The sequence below is a fragment of the Alligator sinensis genome, unplaced genomic scaffold (genome assembly GCF_000455745.1).
Source record: "Alligator sinensis unplaced genomic scaffold, ASM45574v1 scaffold367_1, whole genome shotgun sequence".
Lineage (NCBI taxonomy): Eukaryota > Metazoa > Chordata > Crocodylia > Alligatoridae > Alligator > Alligator sinensis.
Window position 1 is genome coordinate 67571 of NW_005843051.1, and position 22499 is coordinate 90069.

At 47.0% G+C, this 22499-nt stretch overlaps 1 protein-coding gene across 8 annotated transcripts in view; it reads right to left on the bottom strand.

Moving 5' to 3' along the window:
• Nucleotides 1–1202: 1202 nt before the first annotated feature.
• TSPOAP1 (TSPO associated protein 1) overlaps nucleotides 1203–22499 on the bottom strand; it is a 90552-nt gene continuing 69255 nt past the window's right edge. For 5 of the 8 annotated variants that reach the window (XM_025193439.1, XM_025193440.1, XM_025193434.1 and 2 more), the window contains 3 exons: nucleotides 19725–19796; nucleotides 17928–18056; nucleotides 1203–2534 (listed from right to left, as the gene is read on the bottom strand). In XM_025193439.1, the coding sequence (XP_025049224.1) occupies nucleotides 2328–2534; nucleotides 17928–18056; nucleotides 19725–19796 (408 nt within the window). In that variant the 3' untranslated portion in view covers nucleotides 1203–2327. Of the gene's footprint in view, nucleotides 2535–9139; nucleotides 9200–16121; nucleotides 16468–17927; nucleotides 18057–19724; nucleotides 19797–22499 lie in introns of those variants that run through there. The other 3 variants (XM_025193437.1, XM_025193436.1, XM_025193438.1) reach the window with 3 other exon arrangements.

The window sequence follows — 22499 nt, forward strand, 5'->3', positions numbered from 1 at the left end:
AGAGCAGTCTCACTGCACATCTATAGGTGCCCTCTCAGTCTCTCTTGTGGGAGTCCATTTTGTACACACAATTTAAATAGCAACAGACTTGGGTTATTCCCTCACACTAGAGTCTTCCTCACTCTTTCTTTCTTGCCCAGTGAATATTTATGTAGTTTATACCAAGTGGAACAGCTCCAACAGAAGCGTTAGCAAGAGCTGACACCAGCCTTACAACAAAATATCCTTGCATATGAAAGTTGGTTTGGGTCTCTTCAAGCAGAAGAGGGTGTTGAACTTAGGCCTCCCATATCTTGAAGAAGTATGCTAAGTGAGGGCTATGGAATAGAAGCCCCTGCTTCCTTTAGCTGTGTCCTTGGAGAAAAGGCCTAGGTGCTTACTTCCAAGGCAGGGTCCAGGATTGTGAACCCTGTAACAAGAGAAATGCAACCCATTTTGTTGTCACTGCTTACTGAATAGCCTGGACACTGATGGGTGGGAATTCCATATCCAGGTGCTTTGCAAATTGAGCTTTAGTAGCTAACTATAGAATCTAGGTGGTAACAGTGGCCTAACTGTTAGGTTGGCAATGCTTAGCATCATGACACTTGACTCCCTTGTGTGAATGTAACCTCTCACAAAGCAGACAAAATACATTTTTCCTGCACACCATGAAATAATTGCTCTCACTTTTGCGCATGCATGGGATAGTGCCAAAACCATGGCAGCTCCAACCTGCAGCTCAATCCTGCTCCTACCGAAGTAAGTGACAAAACACCTGCTGTGTCCAAGGGTATAGAATAACCTCTTGAGACACAAAATACTTAAACCTTGAATTTGACAAACTGGGCTAAATTCTGCCCTTCTGCAGCCGTTTCAGCCTCTTCTTGTGGCATACAGGGCCATAAAGTGCCCACAGTAATTCCATGACAATGCCTGTCCTGCCCCTGAGAGAGGCCTAGTGGCATCTTAGCCCCTTACAACACGTTTCTAACTTAAGTTTCTAATGTTCCTCGGTGTGGGGGCTGTCATTCTGTTTTGGGAGTGTTAGTGCTCCAAGGCCTCTCATTCTGGATGGTGAGGAGACAATGTAGAATCTTTGAAAAAAAGCAATATTGAACGTGTGACTTTTGTAAGGAAAAGATGTATTTTTGTGAAAATAGACTTTATTATAATAAAATTTGATATTAAATAAAAACATACTGTTTCACCAACACCCGTGGACATGGCCTTAGTTAGCATCATTCAAATACCAAACATAACTGTCTTTCTCAAAACAAATACCCCATTGAGACATGCAAAGAAATAAATATGGCCATAAAAGGATAGAAACCACATGGTACAAAACTCCTTGGCTTAGAAAGGGATGTATCCTTAATGCGAGGGACAGGTTACCTCATATGAAAACAGGAGCAAAATCCCTGGCAGGGCTCTGCTCCCAGCTCTGCTCTCCAAAAACTCAGTCAGGAACACACAATCATCGGAATATGTCAGTCAAATATTTAAATAAGCAAACAAAAAAGAAAAAGAAAAAAAATAAGGCGGAGTCCCCAGACAGCTATGATCAACATGCACCAACCACCTTCTGGAAGCCCTGGCTCTATGCAGAACTATGAATGCACCCCTTAATGCAAGAATAGCCTTGTGGGTATTGTCTCCTTTCTCCTTGGGGAACCCTTGCAATGAAGCACAACTGAGACAGAATGAGATGCTCCTAGGCACAGCTGAGTATTTACACCGTTTTCAGTACAAATGTCTCATTCATCCACCCAGAGACAACAAAGGGGATTCACAGGAAGAAAATTAAGTGCAAACAATCTTTTCAGGAAGTGGAGGGGTTGCCAATAGCCGCATCTGAACAGAATAGAGCAGTACCCGGGCACGTTATACAAAGGAATCCCAGTATTACAACTAAGGAGTAATTCCTAAGGGGCTGGGGCTTTATTGGGAGCAGCCATTTAGCTAAATTACAGCCAGTATATCACCTTTAGAATTAAAATATTTACAGGGAATGGCTGGCTATGCAGAGTCAGGACACACTACTGTGGAGGTAGCCATATCCCTAGTGCCCAGGCTCCTGTCCACACTGCTCTTCTACAGGAACACTGCTTGCGCCCAAGGTGCTGGTTTCACTGGACATGCAGCCCAGTGGCAACAGGGCTCTCTGTGAAGACCATGTGAAGGAGGCCTAGGTTTATGAAGCCACTAGAAAGTTGTAAATAATTAAAGTCGACTTTTTCCTTATGAAAATACTCTGTGGCAGGTCAGTTTATTGCAGAGGGCATGTCCTGAATTTACAGTCCATGCCTGTTCATGGACAGGTCTAAATAGTTCAGTAACATCCATTTTCAGTTCTTCTTACTGGACCCTAGTTTTCTGAAGAGCTGTTTTCCCTTGAAGAAGAAGCCTCTCTTTTTTTTAGTTTGAACAGGCAAAACACTTGATTCAGGAGTCTCAAACACTACTTGCTCTGGACTTGGGACACCAGTGACAGGGCAGGATGGCGGCACTTCAAAGGTGTTTGCTGACAGGTCACCAGGCCCATCTAAATTGAGCTAAACAGGAAAGAAAGACAACAAAAGAAATAGCTGAGTTCAGAGCTAAGCAGTGGCATCATCCCCACGTATACAGCTTACCCAGCAAGACCACCACCAAAGCCCATCCCAGAGATGGTCCCCATTTCCAGCATAGATCAGTTATCCTGTACAAATTCAGCTTTAAAATATCCCTCACACCTTGCATGAGATCGGGTATCCCCAGCCCTCTGTAAGTGCTGGGCTATGAAATGGAAGCGTGCTCTGTAAAACGTAAGAAGTGCTAAGTTTTGTCACTCCGCAAGTGTAAAGTGAGTTCATTGATTCATAGATGCTAGGGTTGGAAAGAACCTCAGCAGATCATCGAGTCTGACCCCTGCCTAGGCAGCAAAGAGTGCTGGGGCCAGATGACCCCAGCCAGATGCCTATCCAGCCTTCTCTTAAAGACCCCCAAGGTAGGGGAGAGCACCACCTCCTTTGGAAGCCCATTCCAAATTTTGGCCACCCTTACCGTGAAGAAGTTTTTCCTGATATCTACCCTAAATCTGCTCTCTGTCAGTTTGTGGCCATTGTTCCTTGTTACCCCAAGAGGTGCCCTGGTGAACAGAGCATCTCCGATCCCTTGCTGCATCCCCCTAATGAATTTGTAGGTGGCCACAAGATCACCTCTCAGCCTTCTCTTGCAGAGGTTGAAGAGGTCCAGGTCCCTCAGTCTCTCTTCATAGGGCTTGTCCTGTAAGCCCCTAACCATATGAGTGTCCCTCCTCTGGACTCTTGTGAGTCTATCAACATCCTTCTTGAAGTACGGAGCCCAAAACTGGATGCAGTACTCCAACTGAGGTCTGACCAATGCCACATAGAGGGGAAGTATCACCTCCTTGGATCTATTTGTCATGCATCTGCTGATACATGATAAAGTGTGGTTAGCTTTGCTGATGATTTTGTCACACTGACGACTCACATTCATCTTGAAATCCACTATGACTCTGAGATCCCTTTCCACTTCTGTGCCGCTGAGAGGGTTACTGCCCAGCCAGTAGGTGTGCTGGATATTTTTGCAGCCTAGGTGCAGCACTCTACACTTGTCTTTGTTGTACTGCATCCTATTGTGTACTGCCCACTTTTCTAACCTGTCCAGGTCTGCCTGCAATCATTCCCTACCCTCCAGAGTGTGCACTTCACCCCACACTTTAGTATCATCCGCAAACTTGGACAGAGCACACTTCACACCACCATCCAAGTCACTGATGAAGATAGTGAAGAGTACAGGTCCAAGGACTGAACCCTGCAGGACCCCACTACCCCATCCTTCCAGGTCAACACCGACCCATCTACTACCACTCTCTGGGTGCGACCGCTAAGCCAATTTGCCACCCACCGGACTGTGTAAACATTTATGTCACAGCCTTTTAATTTATTTATGAGAATGGGATGAGATACCATATCAAAGGCCTTGCTAAAGTCCAAGAAAACGACATCCACCTCTACTTCTGCATCTAAGCATTTTGTGACCCTATCATAAAACAAAACCGAATTGGTCAGGCACGATCTACCTGCTACAAATCCGTGCTGGTTTCTCTGCTGCATTATTTTTCCCGCTGGACTCCCACAAATATGATCCCTCAATCTTTTCAAAGACCTTTCCAAGGATGGAGGTGAGACTGACTGGCCTATAATTACTTAGATCCTCCTTCCTCCCCTTCTTGAAAATGGGGACCACGTTGGCCCTTTTCCAGTCCTCCGGGACCAGACCCAAGCACCACGAGCACTCAAACAGCTGTGCCAGTGGCTCTGCTATGACACCGGCCAATTCTTTCAGTATCCTCGGATGCAGCTCATCTGGGCCTGCTGACTTGAACACACCCAGTCCAAGTGACTCTGCACCAAGTCAGCGTCGACAGTTGATGGGCTGGTGTCCCTCTGATGCCCATCTAAGAACCCATTAGGAGACTTATTTTGACCCCTGTTCAGAAATACTGAGGCAAAAAACTCACTGAATAGCTCAGCCTTGTCCGCCCTGTCTGTCACTAATGGCTCTTCCTTGTTCAATAGGGGTCCTATGATGCCCTGCACCTTCCTTGTACTCCCTACATACCTAAAAAAAGACTTTGTTGTCTTTAATTTGTGTTGCCAGCCTCAGCTCTGTAGTTGCTTTGGCCTTTCTAACTGCCTCCCTGCAAGTTCAGGTCAAGGACGTATACTCCTCCTCAGTAGCTTCCCCCTGCTTCCACCACCTTTTTGCCCTTAGGCTCCCCTGGATTTCCATGTTTAGCCAAGAAAGTTTTTTGGCTCCTTTTCCCTTGTACTGGGATAGTATCCCTCTGTGCCAAAGGATTGCTTCCTTTAGAAATGACCACCCTTCCTGGACTCCCATCTTGCCAATACTCTTATCCTGCAGTGCATCATTGACTAGACCCCTGAGCACACTGAAGTTAGCCTTCCTAAGGTCAAGCACTTCCATCCTACTACTTATCTTACCCACCCTACACTGTATGGTGAGTTCGATCGATTGGTGGTCACTGTCCCCAAGGTGACCATGAATCTGCAGCTCCCCTACCAGGTCCTCCCTCATAGCCAACACTAAGTCCAGTAAGGCATTCCCCTAGTGGGACCGTATACCTCCTGTGTTAGATAAAGGTCCTGCATGCAGGTTAAGAACCTACATGAACAGTAGGATTTAGCTGACTGTTCCTCCCAGCAGATGTCAGGGTAGTTTAGGTCCCCCACGGCAGCCATGTCCCTAGACTGTACAGCCTTTGAGAACTGCCTTAAGACAACAGGAGAAAGGAATGCGGGTGAGGTGGTGGGAAGTGGGCTGACCATGCTGTGCCCTGAAGATACCCGATTAGGAATTTTCTTGAGGTGGGTGTTGCTTGTCTCTATGCTGTAGCACAATAGCAGGCCACTAGACCTTTCCCCAGCAGCTACAGTTCATCAGGGTGGGTCAAACTGAAGCTCTGAACCTTTTCAGAGTCCCCCAGCACCAGCTGCCATTTGTCTCAACACTGGCTGAAATTAAGCATGGGAGGCAGGATATAACTTGATGGCTTAGTACTGAAAACAGGGAGGAGTTAATTTTGGAGTCCTCTCCAAGAGGGTTCAGCACAATGGACTAGGCCACTGGGCAAGACAGCAGAGCCCATGGTCACGATGAACACAGGGAGCAATTCTGCCTTGCCTTTTAAGAAAGATGAAGACTTTCACAGACAAGAAGAATATCACACTCTCTCAACCCTCTCTTAAAGAGGGAACACCACAACCCTTCATGGGAGAGTAGATATGAGACAATGTCAGAAGCACTTACTTGACTTAGGAGTCCAAATCTCATGCAGGAGACACTGGCTCCTCAGTGCCTATGGTACTCCTAAAAATGGAGTCTGTCTCACCCAGATGTTCCTGAAAATGCTATCCATGGTATCTTTTGATCCTGCTAGTGCCCTGCTGCCCCTCAGGAGGGGCTCAAATAGCTCACTCTATCCCACTGCCCCTTGGGGTTAGCCACAAACAGACTTTAGGGATGGAAGCAGGGATCTTGCAGGGCCCAGCTTCCTCTCAGCAGCAACCTAGCTACTGGTCAATTCCCAGCAGCTGCAGTTTATCTCCTCTTCACTGTAATTGCTCCAGGCAGGGGTTCCAGCCAGACACTCCCTGCTGCCCGGCATAACATCCCTTACCTTCCCTGTCTGGGGTCATGAAGATTTCCAGGTTGGCCAGACTCTTTTCCACCCTAGCTGTTAATGCCCAGTGGAGCCTTTGACCCTACTCTGTCCTTTCTACATCACCTGTACTGATATTACAGATGGACCCAGGTATGGCCAGATATGAATGGTATCCTTCCAGCTGCACCCATCTAAACAAAAACACCTAAACAGCAGCCTGCCAGGCAGGAAGTGAGTGGGAATATTGATGGTGTGTGCACACTGGGAAGGCAGCAACAGAATGCTCTGCGCCTTGGCTGGTCTGAAAATGTCTTCCATTCAGGACAGTACTAATCTATACGGTTAGGTCCCAGTGAAGTCGGTAAGAGTTAAGCACTTGCTTAAGAGTTTTCTGGAATTGGGACTTAGAAAAAAAATGGACAGCAAAAAGCTGTCCATGGAAAAAGAATGAGTCGTTGATAGACAGCGCAATGCTCTGCTTGTGGAGGGCAACATCCAAAGAGCGTAGATGTTGCATCAGGAAAGGAGCAGAAGAAATGTACTTCTAAAGATCATGACAGTGTCATGCTAAATCTCAGTGTCTTTCATGGATATGCCTTGCTACCAGAAGCCTGTTGGAAAGGCAGGCTGAGGCTGCTGCATAAAGCCAACCCTAGGAGCTGACACTGACCATCTGGTGACAGTACGGCCATTCATCTGGGTTCGTTTGTCTGACAGTCTTGAGATCAGTGTCCTGTGCCTAACAGCAGATGTTACCCCACTGCTGACCTTCTCTGTGTCACTCGGGAGCAAGTAACAGCAGGAAAGGCAGCTGCCCATGATCTCTTTTTCCTATTAGAGTTGTGTTCATCTCTGGCATGGTACAGATGCTTCATTTACTCTACTGATGAATGTATTTTAGGTAGAGGATGAGTTGAAACACTGTGTCTAGGGAGTCAGATCTCATAAACATCTTGTGTGACGGTGTGCAATACATAGAAAGAGACCATTATTCTGGAGAAGGGGTAAGAAAGATGAAGTCAGCCTTCAGTATAAAGAGTTACCAAATCCTTCAGAGGTTCATCTGGCTACTGATGCCAGATGCATGTTAACTCTCAGGTCCACATGGGTAATAGCTAAAGGCATAATACAACAGTTGCCTGCTATGGATAATACAACAGTTGCTTCACAATATCACAAATCACTCTGGTTTCAAAGCCAGAAGGGGCCATAATGAGCCTCTAGTCTGACCTCCTACATCGCACAGGTCAGAAAATATCACCCTGATATTCCTTCATCAAGCTCATAAACTCCATGTTGAGCTATCTGACGCCAATTTAAAGGTATGTGATGGAGAAACCACCCCTTCCCCAGGTTCTAAATGTTAATTACTTCCACTTGACCTTCCTCCCCCGGAAAAAAAAACCTGGCACCTTATTTTTATCCTAAATTTGTCTAACTTCATATTCCAATGACTGGATTCTATTCTGGTTTTATCTGCTAAATTAAACTTCCAAGGACTATGTCTCCCATGTAGGCATTTAGAGTGCCTATACACAAGCAGTGCGGCTGCTCCGATGCACTGTAATTACTCAAGTCTGCTGGAGTGTGATAATTATGGTGGTGAGGGCGCTCAGAAATGGTGGTGGGGGCACCTTAAATAATGCTTGCTCAACAAGCCAGAGGGTTTGGTGTCCCTGCCACCATTTTTCAGCGCGGGGGCACCAAACCCTCTGGGGGCACCAAACCCTCACAGGGTTTTCAGCACAGGGATGCTTATATGCAAGACGCTCTGGGTGCTTAATAAGAGGCTCTCGAAACCACTGTAATTAAAGCCCCCTCCCAGAGCACATGTATAAAACACCCTTAGAGATTATTCATTGTAATAGCAATAGTAATATACCCATTCAATTATCAAGTATCCAATAGTTAAAAGGAAATGTCTAGCTGTGCCCTATGTGATGACAAGTCCTTCTGAACCCAGCTCTAGTTAATGACAGACAAGCATGCACACACACACATTTATACAAGCATACACAGAAGTGCATGTACACATATACAACCACACCCATGCACCAGGCCCTCTAAATGATAGGAAGAGTGTGGAACCAGTTCACAGACTCAATGGAAAACTCTGTCCACTTCTCCAAGACAAGAAATGAAGACATATTACTGTCAAGATCTTGATAAAAACTGTTAATGTTGATAAAGCATGAGTCTTTGCTTTTCTCTCAGAATTCTTACTGTCATATTTTTTCTGAAATTTTAAATCAAATGTTAAAAAATAGAAGTAAAATAATTCTCCTCCTCCTGCACAGAGCACTATCACAGACAAAAGCCCATTGTTCCCACCAGTGCTGTCATGCAGAACAATTATCCACATAAGTTGATTTTAGGGACTGACCACACCAACATTCTTTATTATTTAATAGGTTTAAGAGGGCACATTTAGACTTGTGTAAAAGGACCACTGTTAGGGAGAATGGGGTAAAATTAAGCAAAGGAATATAGGGAGTTGTTAACCTACGGGATAGTGTTACAATGGCAAAGAAAAGAGCCATATTACATAGGACACTTACAGCTCTACTGGATACAGCCTTGTGAACTACTATGCAGAGAAGACGACCCTTGTCTCAGCTGGAGAGATAGGCCGAATGACAACGAAGGCCTTTGTTCTAACTTCTAACTATCCTGCAATCATTATCACAGTCCCCAAAACCACCAGATAATTATTCCAAACAATTGCACTCTGCACTGCAAGCATATCATAGCTTCTAGGTAGCACACAACCACTTTGGAAGGAAATAGTTTGCCACTGGGCTATTTCAAGCTGGACTTGCTAACACAGCCCAGCGTAGCCAGCCCTCCTACAGCAGGGGAAGGAGCAAACTATGGCTGCAAAGCTCTAGGGCTGCAAAGCACTCTTAAGGCATTGGGCTGGGGTGGGGTGGGGGTGGAAATCAAGAAGATCTTCTCACATACACTTACATGGTTGTTCTCTCTATGTATCATTCATATCTATCACTGGACTCTTCTCTTCCTCATTCTCTGAAGAATATAACCGCCATGGGTGCATAATAAGGGGGCAGAAATAAATACATGAAATCAATTAGAATGGAACACTTTCTAAAGATACTTTACAAAAAAAGTTGTGCTTTACTGATGCAAAATACACACATTATAGCAGCTGCCTTACAACAACTATAATTAAGCGTATTGTGAGATCTTCACTGGCACACCCTGTTTTCACAGGATAGTTCCCTTTTCAGGCTGAAATGGTCACTACTTACTCCAAGTCCAGAAGTGGCCTATGCTTGACAGTTCATCTCATTCAGTTACTGGAGTGTTAAAAAGATACATGTCCCCAACATTTTAAGAACTATTTATTCACCAGTAAGTCAAATAATCCATCCTTCTTCCTCTTTGTGTGTAAATTAGCCTTATATGTGATCAGGTCTTCCCATTAGTTTGTGTGGAAAAGTGTAAATCCAAAAGTTACAAGCAACTGAAAGTTCAGTGGTGAGCATGCTCAGTGAGCTTCTGTCAAGATCTGAGCTAAGATTCCAGCTGTGCTGTGGAATCACAGTACCCACTGACCCTGCTCAGGCTGCAAGAGGTCTCAGAAGCTGCAGCTGGAAAATGAAACAGAAGTAGTATCTTAGCACTCCGTTTTTCGTGATTCAAATGATGCTTCTCCAGCTGTTACCCCTCTATCGGTGTCTTCTCAGATGTTTTGTAGGTGATTTGCCAACCCAGCCCTGCAGAAAAGTGTCCCCTAACAAGCAACTTGGTTTTTCCTGTCAACCTACCAGGCTCATTGGCCGTGTCTTGCCTAGGCAAACAGACTGTGCTTGAAAACATATAACTTGAACTAATTTTAACTAACAAGATCCTGAACATCACAGTAGGCCTACAAAATAGTGTTCACTGATTAAGGTCAACCCAAGGCTTCCCTCATGTATAGCAGCATTGATGTCAATGGAGTTTACCAAGGACTGGGCCCAGAGACTATGTGCAATGTATGCAGGCTATTGCTTTTAAGTCTTCATGTCTGCATTCTCTGGCTTTCAATGCTTACAGATTCAAACTTGATAGCTAGACAGAAGGAGCTGAGTGGGTGCTTGTATTTGTCAGCATGAGAATACATATTGTTCCAAGGCACAGAGAAATACATATTGTTCTATTTTCTCCTGATAGTTTAGGTGAGACTGTAGAGACATTCACTGCCAGGAGCCTCCCAGCAGGGTCAAACAGACTATCAGGAAGTGGGAGCACTGGTGTTGCATGTCTGTGTTTAATGAAAGGCACATACTCCAGAGAAACAGTGAGAAAGGAACATTAGGGTCATGAGACTAATCCACAACAGCCCGGCAATTCACAGCCAATGCTTTTCTCCCCCACAGGAGGCAGCGAACTCTGCGGGCATTAATCCATCAAGGCCTCCAGTCAGATTCACGTGGAGAGTCCTCTCTCCTCGCTAGTAAGCTGGCAAGCAGAGATACCTAAACCTTTGTACTCCACCTTCTCAGACACTCTCTCCCAGGTAAAGTTACCATCACAAGCCTGAGACCTCCTTGAACAAGCCAGGAAGTTACACTCTCAGCAGCCTCAGAGCTCACATTCTTAAACTACAGAGCTCCAAACTGTTGTTATATGGGAATCAGTGGCAGATCAAAAGGGACTGAGGCACAGTCTCCTGGCTCCCTTTCTGTAATCAGTGAACACCTTGTGCTTATCTACAAAGCTACAAAATAGGTACCAAAAGTCTAACACTACCAAAGCATGAACTCTTCAAGTAAGAACCAAGGAATAAGTGGTGGGGTATGTAGTAGTGGATGGCAACTTGGTTAGTAGTGACCACAAGATGATTGAGTTCAAGATCCTGAAGAAAGGAAGGATGGAAAGCAGCAGAGCATAGACCCTGGGCTTCAGAAAAGCAGACTTCAACTTGCTCAAGGAACTCATGGGCAGGATCCCCTAGGAAGCCAGTCAGAGTGGGGAAAAAGGAGTCCAGGAGAGCTGGCTGTACTTGAAAGAAGCCTTATTGAGAGTGCAGGAACAAACTGTCTTGATGTGCAGAAAGACTAACAAGTACGGCAGAAGTCCAGCTTGGTTTAGCAGGGTACTCTTCAGTAAACTAAGTCACAAAAGGGAAGTTTATAGGAAGTGGAAACTTGGACAAATAAATAAGGAGGAGTATAAGAGCATTGCTCAGGCACGCAGGGATGAAGTCAGGAAGGCCAAAGCGCAATTGGAGTTGCAGCTAGCAAGGGAGATAATGAGTAACAACAAGGGTACAAGTATGGGTACAAGTCTGCTGGTAGCAAGAGAAGGATCAGGGAAAGTGTGGATCCCTTACTGAATGGGGGAGGCAACCTTGTGATACAGGATCCAGAAAAGGCTGAAGTGCTCAATACCTTCTTTGCCTCAGTCTTCACAGGCAAGGTCAGCTCCCAGACTACTGCACTAGGCAGCACAGTTTGGGGAGGAGGTGAGCAGTGGAGTGAAAGAACAGTTTAGGGACTATTTAGAAAAGCTGGACGTGTACAAGTCAATGGGGCCGGATGGGACACACTCAAGGATGCTGAGGGACCTGGCTGACGTGACTGCAGAGCCACTAGCCATCATCTTTGAAAACTCACGGTGATCAGGAGAGGTCCCAGATGATCTGAAAAGGGTAAACATAGTGCCCATATTTAGGAACTGGAAAAAGAAGGATCCAGGGAACTACAGACCAGTCAGCCTCACCTCAGTCCCTGAAGAAGTCTGGAGAAGATCCTCAAGGAATCCATTTCTAAGCATGTGGAGGCCGAGATGGAGATGATTAGGAACAGTCAGCATGGATTCACCACACGTAAGTCATGTCTGACCAACCTGACTGCCTTCTATGATGAGGTGACTGGCTCAGTGGATGGGGGGAGAGCAGTGGATGTGATATACCTTGATTTTAGCAAGGCTTTTGATAGACAGACAGACTCTCACAACATTCTTCCAGGCAAACTAAGGAAGTACGGGCTAGATGAATGTAAGGTGGACAGAAAACTGGCTGGAGCATTGGGCTCAGAGAGTAGTAATCAACGACTCAATGTCTAGTTGGCAGCCAGTATCAAGTGGAGTGCTCCAGGGGACAGTCCTGAGGCCGGTTCTGTTCAAAGTCTTCATCAGCAACCTGGAAGTTGGCATGGAACGCACCCTCAGCAAGTCTGCATGCAGATGATACCAAGCTGGGGGGAGTAGTAGATACATTGGAGGGTAGGGCTAGGATTCAGAGATCTAGAAAACTTGGAGTACAGCGCCAAAAGAAATCTCATGAGGTTCAACAAGGACAAGTGCAAAGTCCTGCACTTAGGACGGAATAATCCCATGCATCAGTACAGGCTGGGGACTGACTGGCTGGGCAGCAGCTCTGCAGAAAAGAACCTGGGGTTACAGTGGACAATAAGCTGAACATGAGCCAATGCTGTGCCCTTGCTGCAAAGAACGGCATACTGGGCTGCATTAGTAGATGTGTTGCTAGCAGGTCAAGGGAAGTGATTATTCCTCTCTACCTAGCACTGGTGAGGCCACATCTGCAGCACTGTATTCACTTTTGGGGCCTCCACTACAGGAAGAATATAGACAAATTGGATAGAGTCCAGTGGAGGGCAACAAAAATGGATAGGGGGCTGGGGCACATGACTTATGAGGAAAAACTGAGGGAACTGGGCTTATTTAGTCTAGAGAAGAGGAGACAGGAGAATTTAATAGCTGAGCTTTTAAATCAGCAACTACCTGAAGGGGGGCTTGAAAGAGGATGGAGCTAGACTGTCCTTAATGATGGCAGATGACAGAACAAGGAGCAATGGTCTCAAGTTACATCAAAGGAAGTTTATGTTAGATATTAGGAAAAATTCTCTCACTAGGAGAGTAGTAAAACACTGGAACAGGTTACCCAGAGAGGTGGTAGAATCTTCATCCTTGGAGATTTTTAAGACCCGGCTAGACAAAGCTTTGGCTGGGGTGATCTAGCTGGGGATGGTCCTGCTTCGAGCAGGGGGTTGGACTAGATGACCTCTCAAGGTTTATTCCAACCCTAATTTTCTATGATTCTTTGTCTTTGTACACAGGGCCTAGCAAAACAGAGCCTGAACAGGACTGCCAGGTGCTACAACATTATGGAAAGCACGGAACAGCATAGAGTATTGATGTAGCTTTGCAAGCACATGTCAAATTTAGATAACGAATCTGGAGTGATGTCACTGGGGAACAAACGCAGTGGTAAATAGGTCTTAAAAGAGTGACATCACTCACATTTGGAAAATCATACATCTACACATCTGGATGGCACAGGCAGAATCACAAGGGAAGTTCATTAGGGCTGTGTGAAGCTTCAGTCCCTGATTCGATTTGGTGGAGATTCGGCCCAATTCGGTGGCCAAATCTCCAAATCAAATCAGAAGATGCTTTAACCTCCCCAAATCGATTCAGAGAGATTTGGACATATACACAGATTTAAATATTTTTTCTACATACCTCTAGGTACCAGGCGGGTCATGAGTGCTGTGATGCTGGGGTGCATGGAGTGTCCCACAGGAGTGCAGGGGGCTCCCCAGCGTACTTGGCAGGAGACCCGGAAGTGGACCAGAAGCAGCTTGCCAACTGGTGCCTCCTGGGTCTGGGGCAGACACCCAGGTCCCCCCATGGCTGATCGCCAAGCCAGGGGGGCGTGGGGGGCCCCCCATGGCGCTCCCTGGCAGACCCAGAAGTGGACCGGAAGTACTTCCAGTCCACTTCTGGGTTCACTGCCCAGCATGTGAAGGCCCCCCTCCCCGCAGTCCTGTGGCATGCTCCATGTGCCAGAGCATTGCAGCGCTCACAAGCCATGCTGGTACCCCAAGGTAGGTAGACACAGCTTTAAATATTATTTCTATGTCTGAATTGCTAATTCTCCAAATCAGCATCAAATCTTCAGATTCGGATTCACCCAAATCGAATCAGGGACAGTGATCCGAATCAACTAATTGAATCACTGTCCTTGATTCGGGCTGAATCCGAATAGACTAGGGCCTGCTTCGCACACCCCTAATGTTCATATATATCAGAGAAATGCTGAGTCAGGAATACATGCTATACTGGCTCAAGGAGAATTAGAGCCATGTCCATGTACTGCAGGAAGTAGAGGTGCATCGATACATTGATCTGATATAGAATCAGTACCAATATAAAGCAAATTGATTGCATCGGAAATCGGCCTGATGTGGCCAATAATTTGGCAGATAAATGCCCATGCATGTGCGCAGCCACAGTGCAGCACGTAGGTAGTGAGGAGCACAGCCTGACAGCTTGGAGAGCTGCGTGCAGCTGGTAAGTCTGTTGTGGTGGAAGCAGGAGGGGGGGAAGGGATGGCGGGGGGGGGCAGATCAATGCCCCCCACAGTAAGGGAGGGAGGGGGGCTAGGGCAGGCACTACCCAGGTGGGGTGGGCTGAGGGACCGAGCCACGGGGGAGGGGGGGGGGGGTGCCCCCTGCCTCTCCGCACACCCCAAAAGGGCATGGAGGGGAGGGTGTGCCCATGGATCTTTACAGGGGGGGCAGGAGGGGCTGCAGCTGCGGGCTGGGGCCAGGGCTGTGCTGGATTCTTCCCGGAGTATGGGGGCTGCGCTCCCAGCACATGGAGGCTGCACTCAGGGTGGGTGGTGGTGGCACGTGGGGTGGGGGATGACGACAACTACTATGGGGGGCTACAGCAAAATTTGGGGTGGCTGCGCCCCTCCCCTCTGTATCCCCACTCTCAATGCGACTGCCGCCTGCCCTGAGCACAGCCCCAGCCCAACCCCACCCCATGTGCTGGGAAGACCCCAGTGCAGCCCCAACCCCAGCCCACAGCTGCAGCCCTCACCCGCCCCTCCACGCACATCTGGGGGCACATGCCCCACCATGCCCTTCAGGAGCGCATGCAGCAGTAGGAGCCGCCCCCTCTCACACCCCCTTGGCAAGCCGTGTCTCCTTTTTAGACTCAAGGCACCTCTCCTTAGATCCAAGGAACCCCTTGAAAAATACCGCCTCTTATTTTTTACTAATTTTTTTACTAAAGAAAAATAATAAAGCAATTCTTCTGTTGCAAAGAACTCAGAAAGACTACAACAGGTCAGAATGGATTCCTATTTAAAATCTCTGAGTTTATCCTGTGAATCATGATTGCACACTTAGCAGTGCTAACATTGTATGGCTCTCCCCCACACCTGTGGAAGGATCTCAAGGCACTCCAAGGTGCAGTGGCACCCTGGTTGAGAATCATTGATATATGGGAAAGACACACTCAGAGAGACATGAAATTCTGTTAGTCATGAAATCCTGCTACTATAAAAATCGCCCACATCTGAAGCTTTCCAAGAACACTGCGTTCACAGTTGAGGACTCTTTGCTTCACCAAACAGTCTCAGAGGTGCGTCCAGATAAGCGTGTATACATGGTATGCAGCACTGCAGACCTGTCTGCAGCAGCGCACACCACACATGCAGGGATTCCCTGTGCTCCTAATTTGCTAGGAGATCCCAGGATCAAAAAAACGCGCACGTAAAAAAAGCAAGATCGTGCACATGGTGACAGCACATGCTGCCCGAAACCAGAGCCGGGCCAGCTAGAGTCACATTCCAGTTGCCGGCCAGACTCATTGCTGCAGAATCACCATGGCCGCAGCTCCCAGAGGCCCCCAGGATCCCAAGTAAGGCTGGCCTCAGCCTCCCATGCCTCACATGGGGCAATGTAACACGCACCAGAGCGCACATGCAGCAAAAGTGTTATGACCAATGATCCAGCTAGGTGGGAAGATTGGACCTGTATAAGCAAAGCTATGAATTCAAACTGCTACAGTCAGGCAGGTATAAACCTCCCTTGAGTACACTCCCATTCCAATAAAAGGGGCTCTTTGGAGTTTAGCTTGAGGGGCATGAGGAACATTTTGGAAGGAACAAAAAAAAAAAGTGCTTTTATTCCAGAAAAGGAGCCCACACAGGGAGTTAAACTGATATGACTATTATGCTTTAGCTAATGCAGTATAACTGCAGGCATAACTAGTGCAACTCTTCAGTGTAGGCAAGACTTCAGAGTCCAGAACAAAGGGATCCAATATCAGCAACTGTTCAGCTTCAGAGGCTCAGATTTTGGCTGGGACTGGAACACAAGACAGAAGCTGAGGCAACTACCCAACCTTCATTTGAAATGATACATAAATCAGGCTCATCAACATCCCTCTGCTTTTTTTTGGAGTCAAGGCAGGAGAGCAGACACTGTGCTGTAGAACTTGGAGTCATCAGGAGCAAGGAGTTGGAGAAACAGCTGGAGAAGGAGATGGAGAAAGAGGGTTCTGAGAAAGATAAGGCTGTGTTTGAAGGCAGAAGCAAACAAGTTAGTTGAGAGCAGGTAGCTCAGGGTGAGAGATGAAGGATGAAAGGGGTTGGGGAGGTCTGGAGTTGGGAGAGAGGGTGCAGGAAAAATCAGAAGGCAGAAAAGCCAGGAAAGACCGAGTTGAGCCAATACCAGTAGTTAGAGCATCTTTCATGAAGCCTGCCGTGACCTCAGCCTCAATACCAATCCAGGACTGCTGCACAATGCTGTACATGATTCTCTGTCCAGCCCCGTGCAGAGATGGATTGACTATGCCTAATCATCCTAGACAAATGCTTATCCAGATTCTTCTTGAAAACCTCCAAGCAAGGAACTCCATGCACACTTGAAGCAGCCCATTCTATTGTCCCACTGTTCTTACAATTAGGACATTTTTCCTGAGATTTGAGCTAAATCTGCTCTGGGGCCATTTAACACGTGTTTTCACATCCTGCCCTTCACAGTAAGGGAGAGCAATTTTTCTCCATCCTATTTATGGCAGCCTTTCAAATATTGAAATTTGCTATCATGTCTCCTCTTAACCTCTTTTTGTTCAAGATAAACATACCCAATTCCTTCAGCCTTTCCTCTTATGGTTTGCATTCCAGCTGCTTTAGCACCTCTGTTTCTTGCTTCTGAATCCTCCCCAGTTTCTCTACATCTCCTCTTATAGTGTAGTGCCCAAAACTGGACATAGTACTCCAGCTGCTGAGCAAAATGCTATCATCTCCTGTATCTTCTATACAATACTGCTGTTAAACAATTCCAAACTGCATTTACAACTTTGCAATTCTGTAACACTGTCAATAAGAGATGTAGTAGTAATTTCCCACAGGAGAATTTAAAGAACAGAGCAGTCAATTGGGGACCTAGAGGCAAATTAGGCACTGACCTCCATTGTCTTTAGTGGTATGGCTCGAAGGACAGTCGGCACAGAATGAGGCCTCCCCAGGTAAGAGCTGAGTGGTTATTCCAGGAGGCAATAGAGGTAACAATTGTCCTACAATTTTCCTCTAGAGTTTGTTTGACCATTGGGTACAGGGGAGGGGAAAGGGGTGGCTGATGCTGTGAGTTTCCTTTGTTTATGGGTTGCTTTCATGGCCTTAATGCCCTTTTCACAGTGGTGGTATTTTGGAAATCCTCAGGGTTCAGATGATTGGATGTATTGCACTTATCCCAGTGCAGGGCAGGAGTAAGTTGCCAAAGCATTTTCTTGCTTGATGGCTCTTTTCACCCACCAAATAAACCTGTAAGGAGTTGTCTTCCTATTTTCCTCCAAACATTTTAGCTGGCTTCTGTGTAAAGTTTATGAAATAAGACTGCATGACATAGTGCGAGCTCTATGCCATACTCACCAGTATGGCAGGTTCACAGCTTAGCTCTTGCCCTGGCCAGCTGCCCTGTCACCTTACCTGACTCTCGACACTCACTGCACAGGCATCTTTATCCTTTGAATGAAGTCCCTCAGAAACTCCTCCATCCAGAGACACAGCTTCCAGGAAATTAGAAGGGACAAGGCCTCTCTGTCTGTTTAACTCTCCCTGAAAGGTCAACACAGCAGTTCTCAGATACATCAGTAAGAACAACTGGCTTGATAAATAAGCAGACACCTCTGACATGGGGCTAGGCAAGTGATAGTCATTGACAGCCAGGGCCATACAAAAGTGGCCTGATCCACATTTGTGCTAGAAACAGTGGGCGCATCCCCACAAGCAGGAACGTGCGCTTCCCCAGGGACAAGTAGCAGTGGCACACCTTGTATGCTGGTACTTGTCCCTGGGGAATGCCTGTGCCACACACGCTCTGGTATCCTGGGGAGTTCCAGGAGCTGTACCCATGGTACTCCTGCAGCAAGGAGCCTGGCTGGCAGCTTGAGCTTGGCTCCAGCTGGCTAGGCTCGTTTTGAGAGACGCACACTGACACCACATGCACCACCCTGGTTTTTTTAGGCACAGGTTTTTTTGACCCCGGGATCTCTCAGGGTCAAAAAAATGCCCTGTGTTGCAATGTAGCAGTGCAGGGAATGCCCACATGTGCAGCATGTGTGCCATAGATGGGTCCGTGGTGCTGGATACTGCATGTCCACACTTGTCTGGACATGCCCAGTGGGGGCAAATTTGCTGATATTCATTCTGATTTTTGCCCCATAGGCCATAACTGAAAAACAACCCCAGGGAGGAGGGGCTGGAATCTTCAGTTCTCTCACTTTCTAGAACAGGACTCTAACCACGAGATCCCAGTCCAGACTTCTGCTAGCCCTCTTCCAAACTCTTAACTCCACAAGTCACTGGCTTTTACTAGAAACAGTTTCATCACTCACGCTTGTCTGGGGCCAGCACACAAAGATATGACCTGCTGGGTGAGAGCACAGCCCATTGAGCATGCTTAGGAGTAGGGGTGCACCAATTAAGATTTTCTTGGCCAAGACCAATAGCCGATTATTAACCAGCCATATTGGCTGATACAGATCCAATAACCTATTTACAGGAATGCAGCTGGGCAGCGTAGAGAGCAGCTCCCTGCAGGTCAAGGGCCATGAGGGAGGGAAGAGGTGTGGAGGGGGGCAGATCAAGGCCCCCATGATGAGGGAGGGAGTGGGGCAGGGGCTGGGGGCGCTGCCCAGCCAGGGCAGTGAATGGGACATGGGGCCAGGGTGGAGAGAAGGCCAGAGCCAAGGGCAACTCATCCAGTGGATCAGCATCCTGGTGCTTAAAAATGGTGGCAGGGGCACTTGAACTAAAGTTTGTTAAATGAGCTTTAGTTCAGAGTGGCCACCACCAGTGTTACATGCAGGGATGCTTTTATAACCAAAGCAGAACCAAGTGGGGTGAGGGCGGCTGCAGGCTGCCTGCTGTGGGCTCAGGCCTTCCACTCTGCTACCTTTCCCCTGGGGACCCTGCATCAGCCATGCGTCTCTTGCCTGCCCAGCAGCAGGAGGCACAACTCGCCACACCCACTGCTGCCAGGCAGGCGGGGGGCACACAGCCAGTGCAGGGCCCCTGGGGAAAAGGCAACAGAGCGGAGAGCCCCAAGCCCACAGCAAGCAGCCTGCATCCACCCCGTGCAAAAATCTGGGGGGGAGGAGGAGTACATGCCCACTCCATGCCTCTACCAGGGGGTGCACACAGGAGCAAGGAGCCACCTCCTCCCCACCCTGATGAGCTGCCCACAGCTCCATCCTGCTTCCTGTCTCCTTAGCAAGTACTTACATAATAGAAACCGTCATCATCCATGGACCCAAACACCGTGATAATATCCCCGGCACTAAATGTCAGCTCAGCCTGGAAGGAAGCACAACATGCTGGTTAGTAGAGGAGCCCAGCATTGGGAAGGGAGTGGCTAATCATGCTCTCACACTGTACCTATTGTGAACTTCTGTGTCCTAGTGCAGAATGGATAGAAAAATTCTTCAGGCTCCAGAATTTGAGTCCTGGAAAGTGAGGTTATTTTGAAAGATTTGGGCAATTCAGACTCAGAATAATGAAGTCAGCTGGGCCTTGCAGGAAAAAGGAAAACCAAGAAACAAGGCACACTCTGCTCTGAGAAGTAAGAAAGCCAAGAGTTGTACTATGAAGGAAGCACTCACATTTTTCTCATGTACATAGGTGAAAATCCCATTTTAACAAAACATCACCTAAATCCCATTGATGAAAGACACATTGCGAAGCAACTGCTTGATCAAATACCTAAAATGCATCATGATTGTTTGTTTAAATGCAGACACTGATTTGTCCTCCCTCCATTCTGACCACAATCCCCAGGACTTTCTTACAGAAGCAAGGAAGATGCTATGTGAGGTTTATGACCCCACACTTCACCCACCCCTCCAGTTACCAGCCACTCACCATACTGAACCTCCCTCCCCCCACAAAATTGTAGTATGTGGAGTTTGTCCTCTGGGCCGAACTGCTGGTAGAAGTAGGGGTTTTTGCTTGCAGGACCACAGTAGTCTCTCCTAACTAATAAAGAGTGGGGGATGTAGTCAGAACTGCACAGCTGCTCTAGGAGAGAAGAGCAGGAAGCACTGAACCAGGCTGTGTAAGGGGGAAAAAGAAGGAAGAGAGCAAGTTCCTACCTAGAAGTAGCTGCAATGCATGCATTTGCCCATGTTTTCCTCACATCATCTCAACACTTGCCTACCCATTCCTCTATACTACCAAGCCTTCTTCCCAAAAGGAATGTGCAAACTTTTCAATATAATTATTGCTAAAAACAAATGTTATTAGCTTGTCAGGAACACATTAGAATATTTCAGGTCTCTTAATTGTTGATGCCCTATTTTCTCCAATGTATCTCTTGACGTATTTGTAATGCGCCTTTAGGTTGCTTTACAAATGTTGGAGGTGTGTAAGTGTTGGAGGTGTGTAAGGACATTGGGCCTGGAGCACACAAGGAAATATGAGAGAGTATGGAGAGACAAAAGGTGGGGGCAATGAGATCTGAAGAGAACTTAAGGCGAGATTGGAGATGGGACTAGCTGGGCAAAGAAACTGCGGGATGGGGTAAAGGAACTAGCAGGGGAGGGATAACAGATTTGGATGAGCAGCCAGAATGCAGAAGGAGAACTGCAACCAGCTGTGCAATGAGCCTGGGTCAAAGAGCTGAAGGAATGGACAACTCATTGAAATTGGACAATTGTTTAGAGACTGAGGCTGGGACTGGGAGACAACAGGAACAGAGAAGAGGGTGCTGTGGAAGGAACTGAAGGCCAGAGACTGGAGACAGACAGAGTGGATGAGAACTAACAAGGCAGAAGCAAGACTTGCTGGACAAAACACTTGGAGAGACAGGGAATTTCTGGGCAAGAACAGTAGGAGCAAGGAGAAGACTGGGACTGAAAGCAGACTGTGGTAGTAAGATCAGAAGTTTGAAGGGGAGAGTACAGCTGGTTGGCAAGGAGACCGGGCTGATAAGCTTGAGGAGCAGACTGACAGCTTCGGTGGTGAGAATGGGACTGGGATAAAGGGGTAAATGGGACAGGACTGGGAGGACAGCTGGTGGGAAACAGAGGAATCAGATACAGCAAGAATGGGAGCAGATTGTTTCTGACTATTAGAGCACATTTCCTCCTGACCATGGAAGAGAATGCAGGGTCCCTGAGTCTCACTGCTCCTTCACTATGAAACTCATGGCAAAATTTGTCCCTCTTGTCTTCCTCAGGTGCAGGTCTCCATACAGAATGACAGCTGGTGACTGACGCCCGTTGCTCTATTCACTGAGGTCGCAGAGGTCTATGCAGTGGATCTAAAGGTTCCAGCTCAATTGACAAACCATGTGCGTGTCATGGTAGAATTTTTGCCATGCTGGAACTTTTACATAATTGTTCTGGATATAAAGATAACTGTGAGCTTAGCCCAAAACGATTGTGGTCCCTGCAAGGTAGCATTCTCTGGGCTACGTGATAGGGAGGCAAGAATGGATGACTATAGTGGACCTTCCTGACCCTAAAATATCAAGACTGTGAAATCTCCTTCACACAATTTGCAACATCAATTCTCTTCTTTGTTCTCCTTCTTCATGGTTTTGCTGCCCTTATTTCTTTCCCACAGACCTAACTGACTTTGAATGTTCTCTATTTCCAGCACAAGTTCTGACCTTCAGATCGCTGATGAGACTGTTTTGGCTTAACAACTGACAGTGCGTCTTTTATGGAGTATTTTACCTCTTTCCTCACTTAGCAACCTGCATCTGAAATGTTCTGAGCACCTTCACACCCCCAACTTCAGCTTTATTTAAAATTCATGGGATCCAGTTCTGTAAGATGCTGGATACTAATACAGGACTGGATCCCTAACATGCCTTCCTGACACCAAATACACTTGTACTGAAACAAACTAACATTTCCTAATCTGACCTAGTTACTTACTACCATTATGGCAAAATTAGGTTAATGCGGAGCTTGAAACCGCATGTGCAAAGTAAACATAGGAGTGTCATACAATCGTAGGACAGTAGGGCAGGAAGGGACATCTTCAGCAGCATTA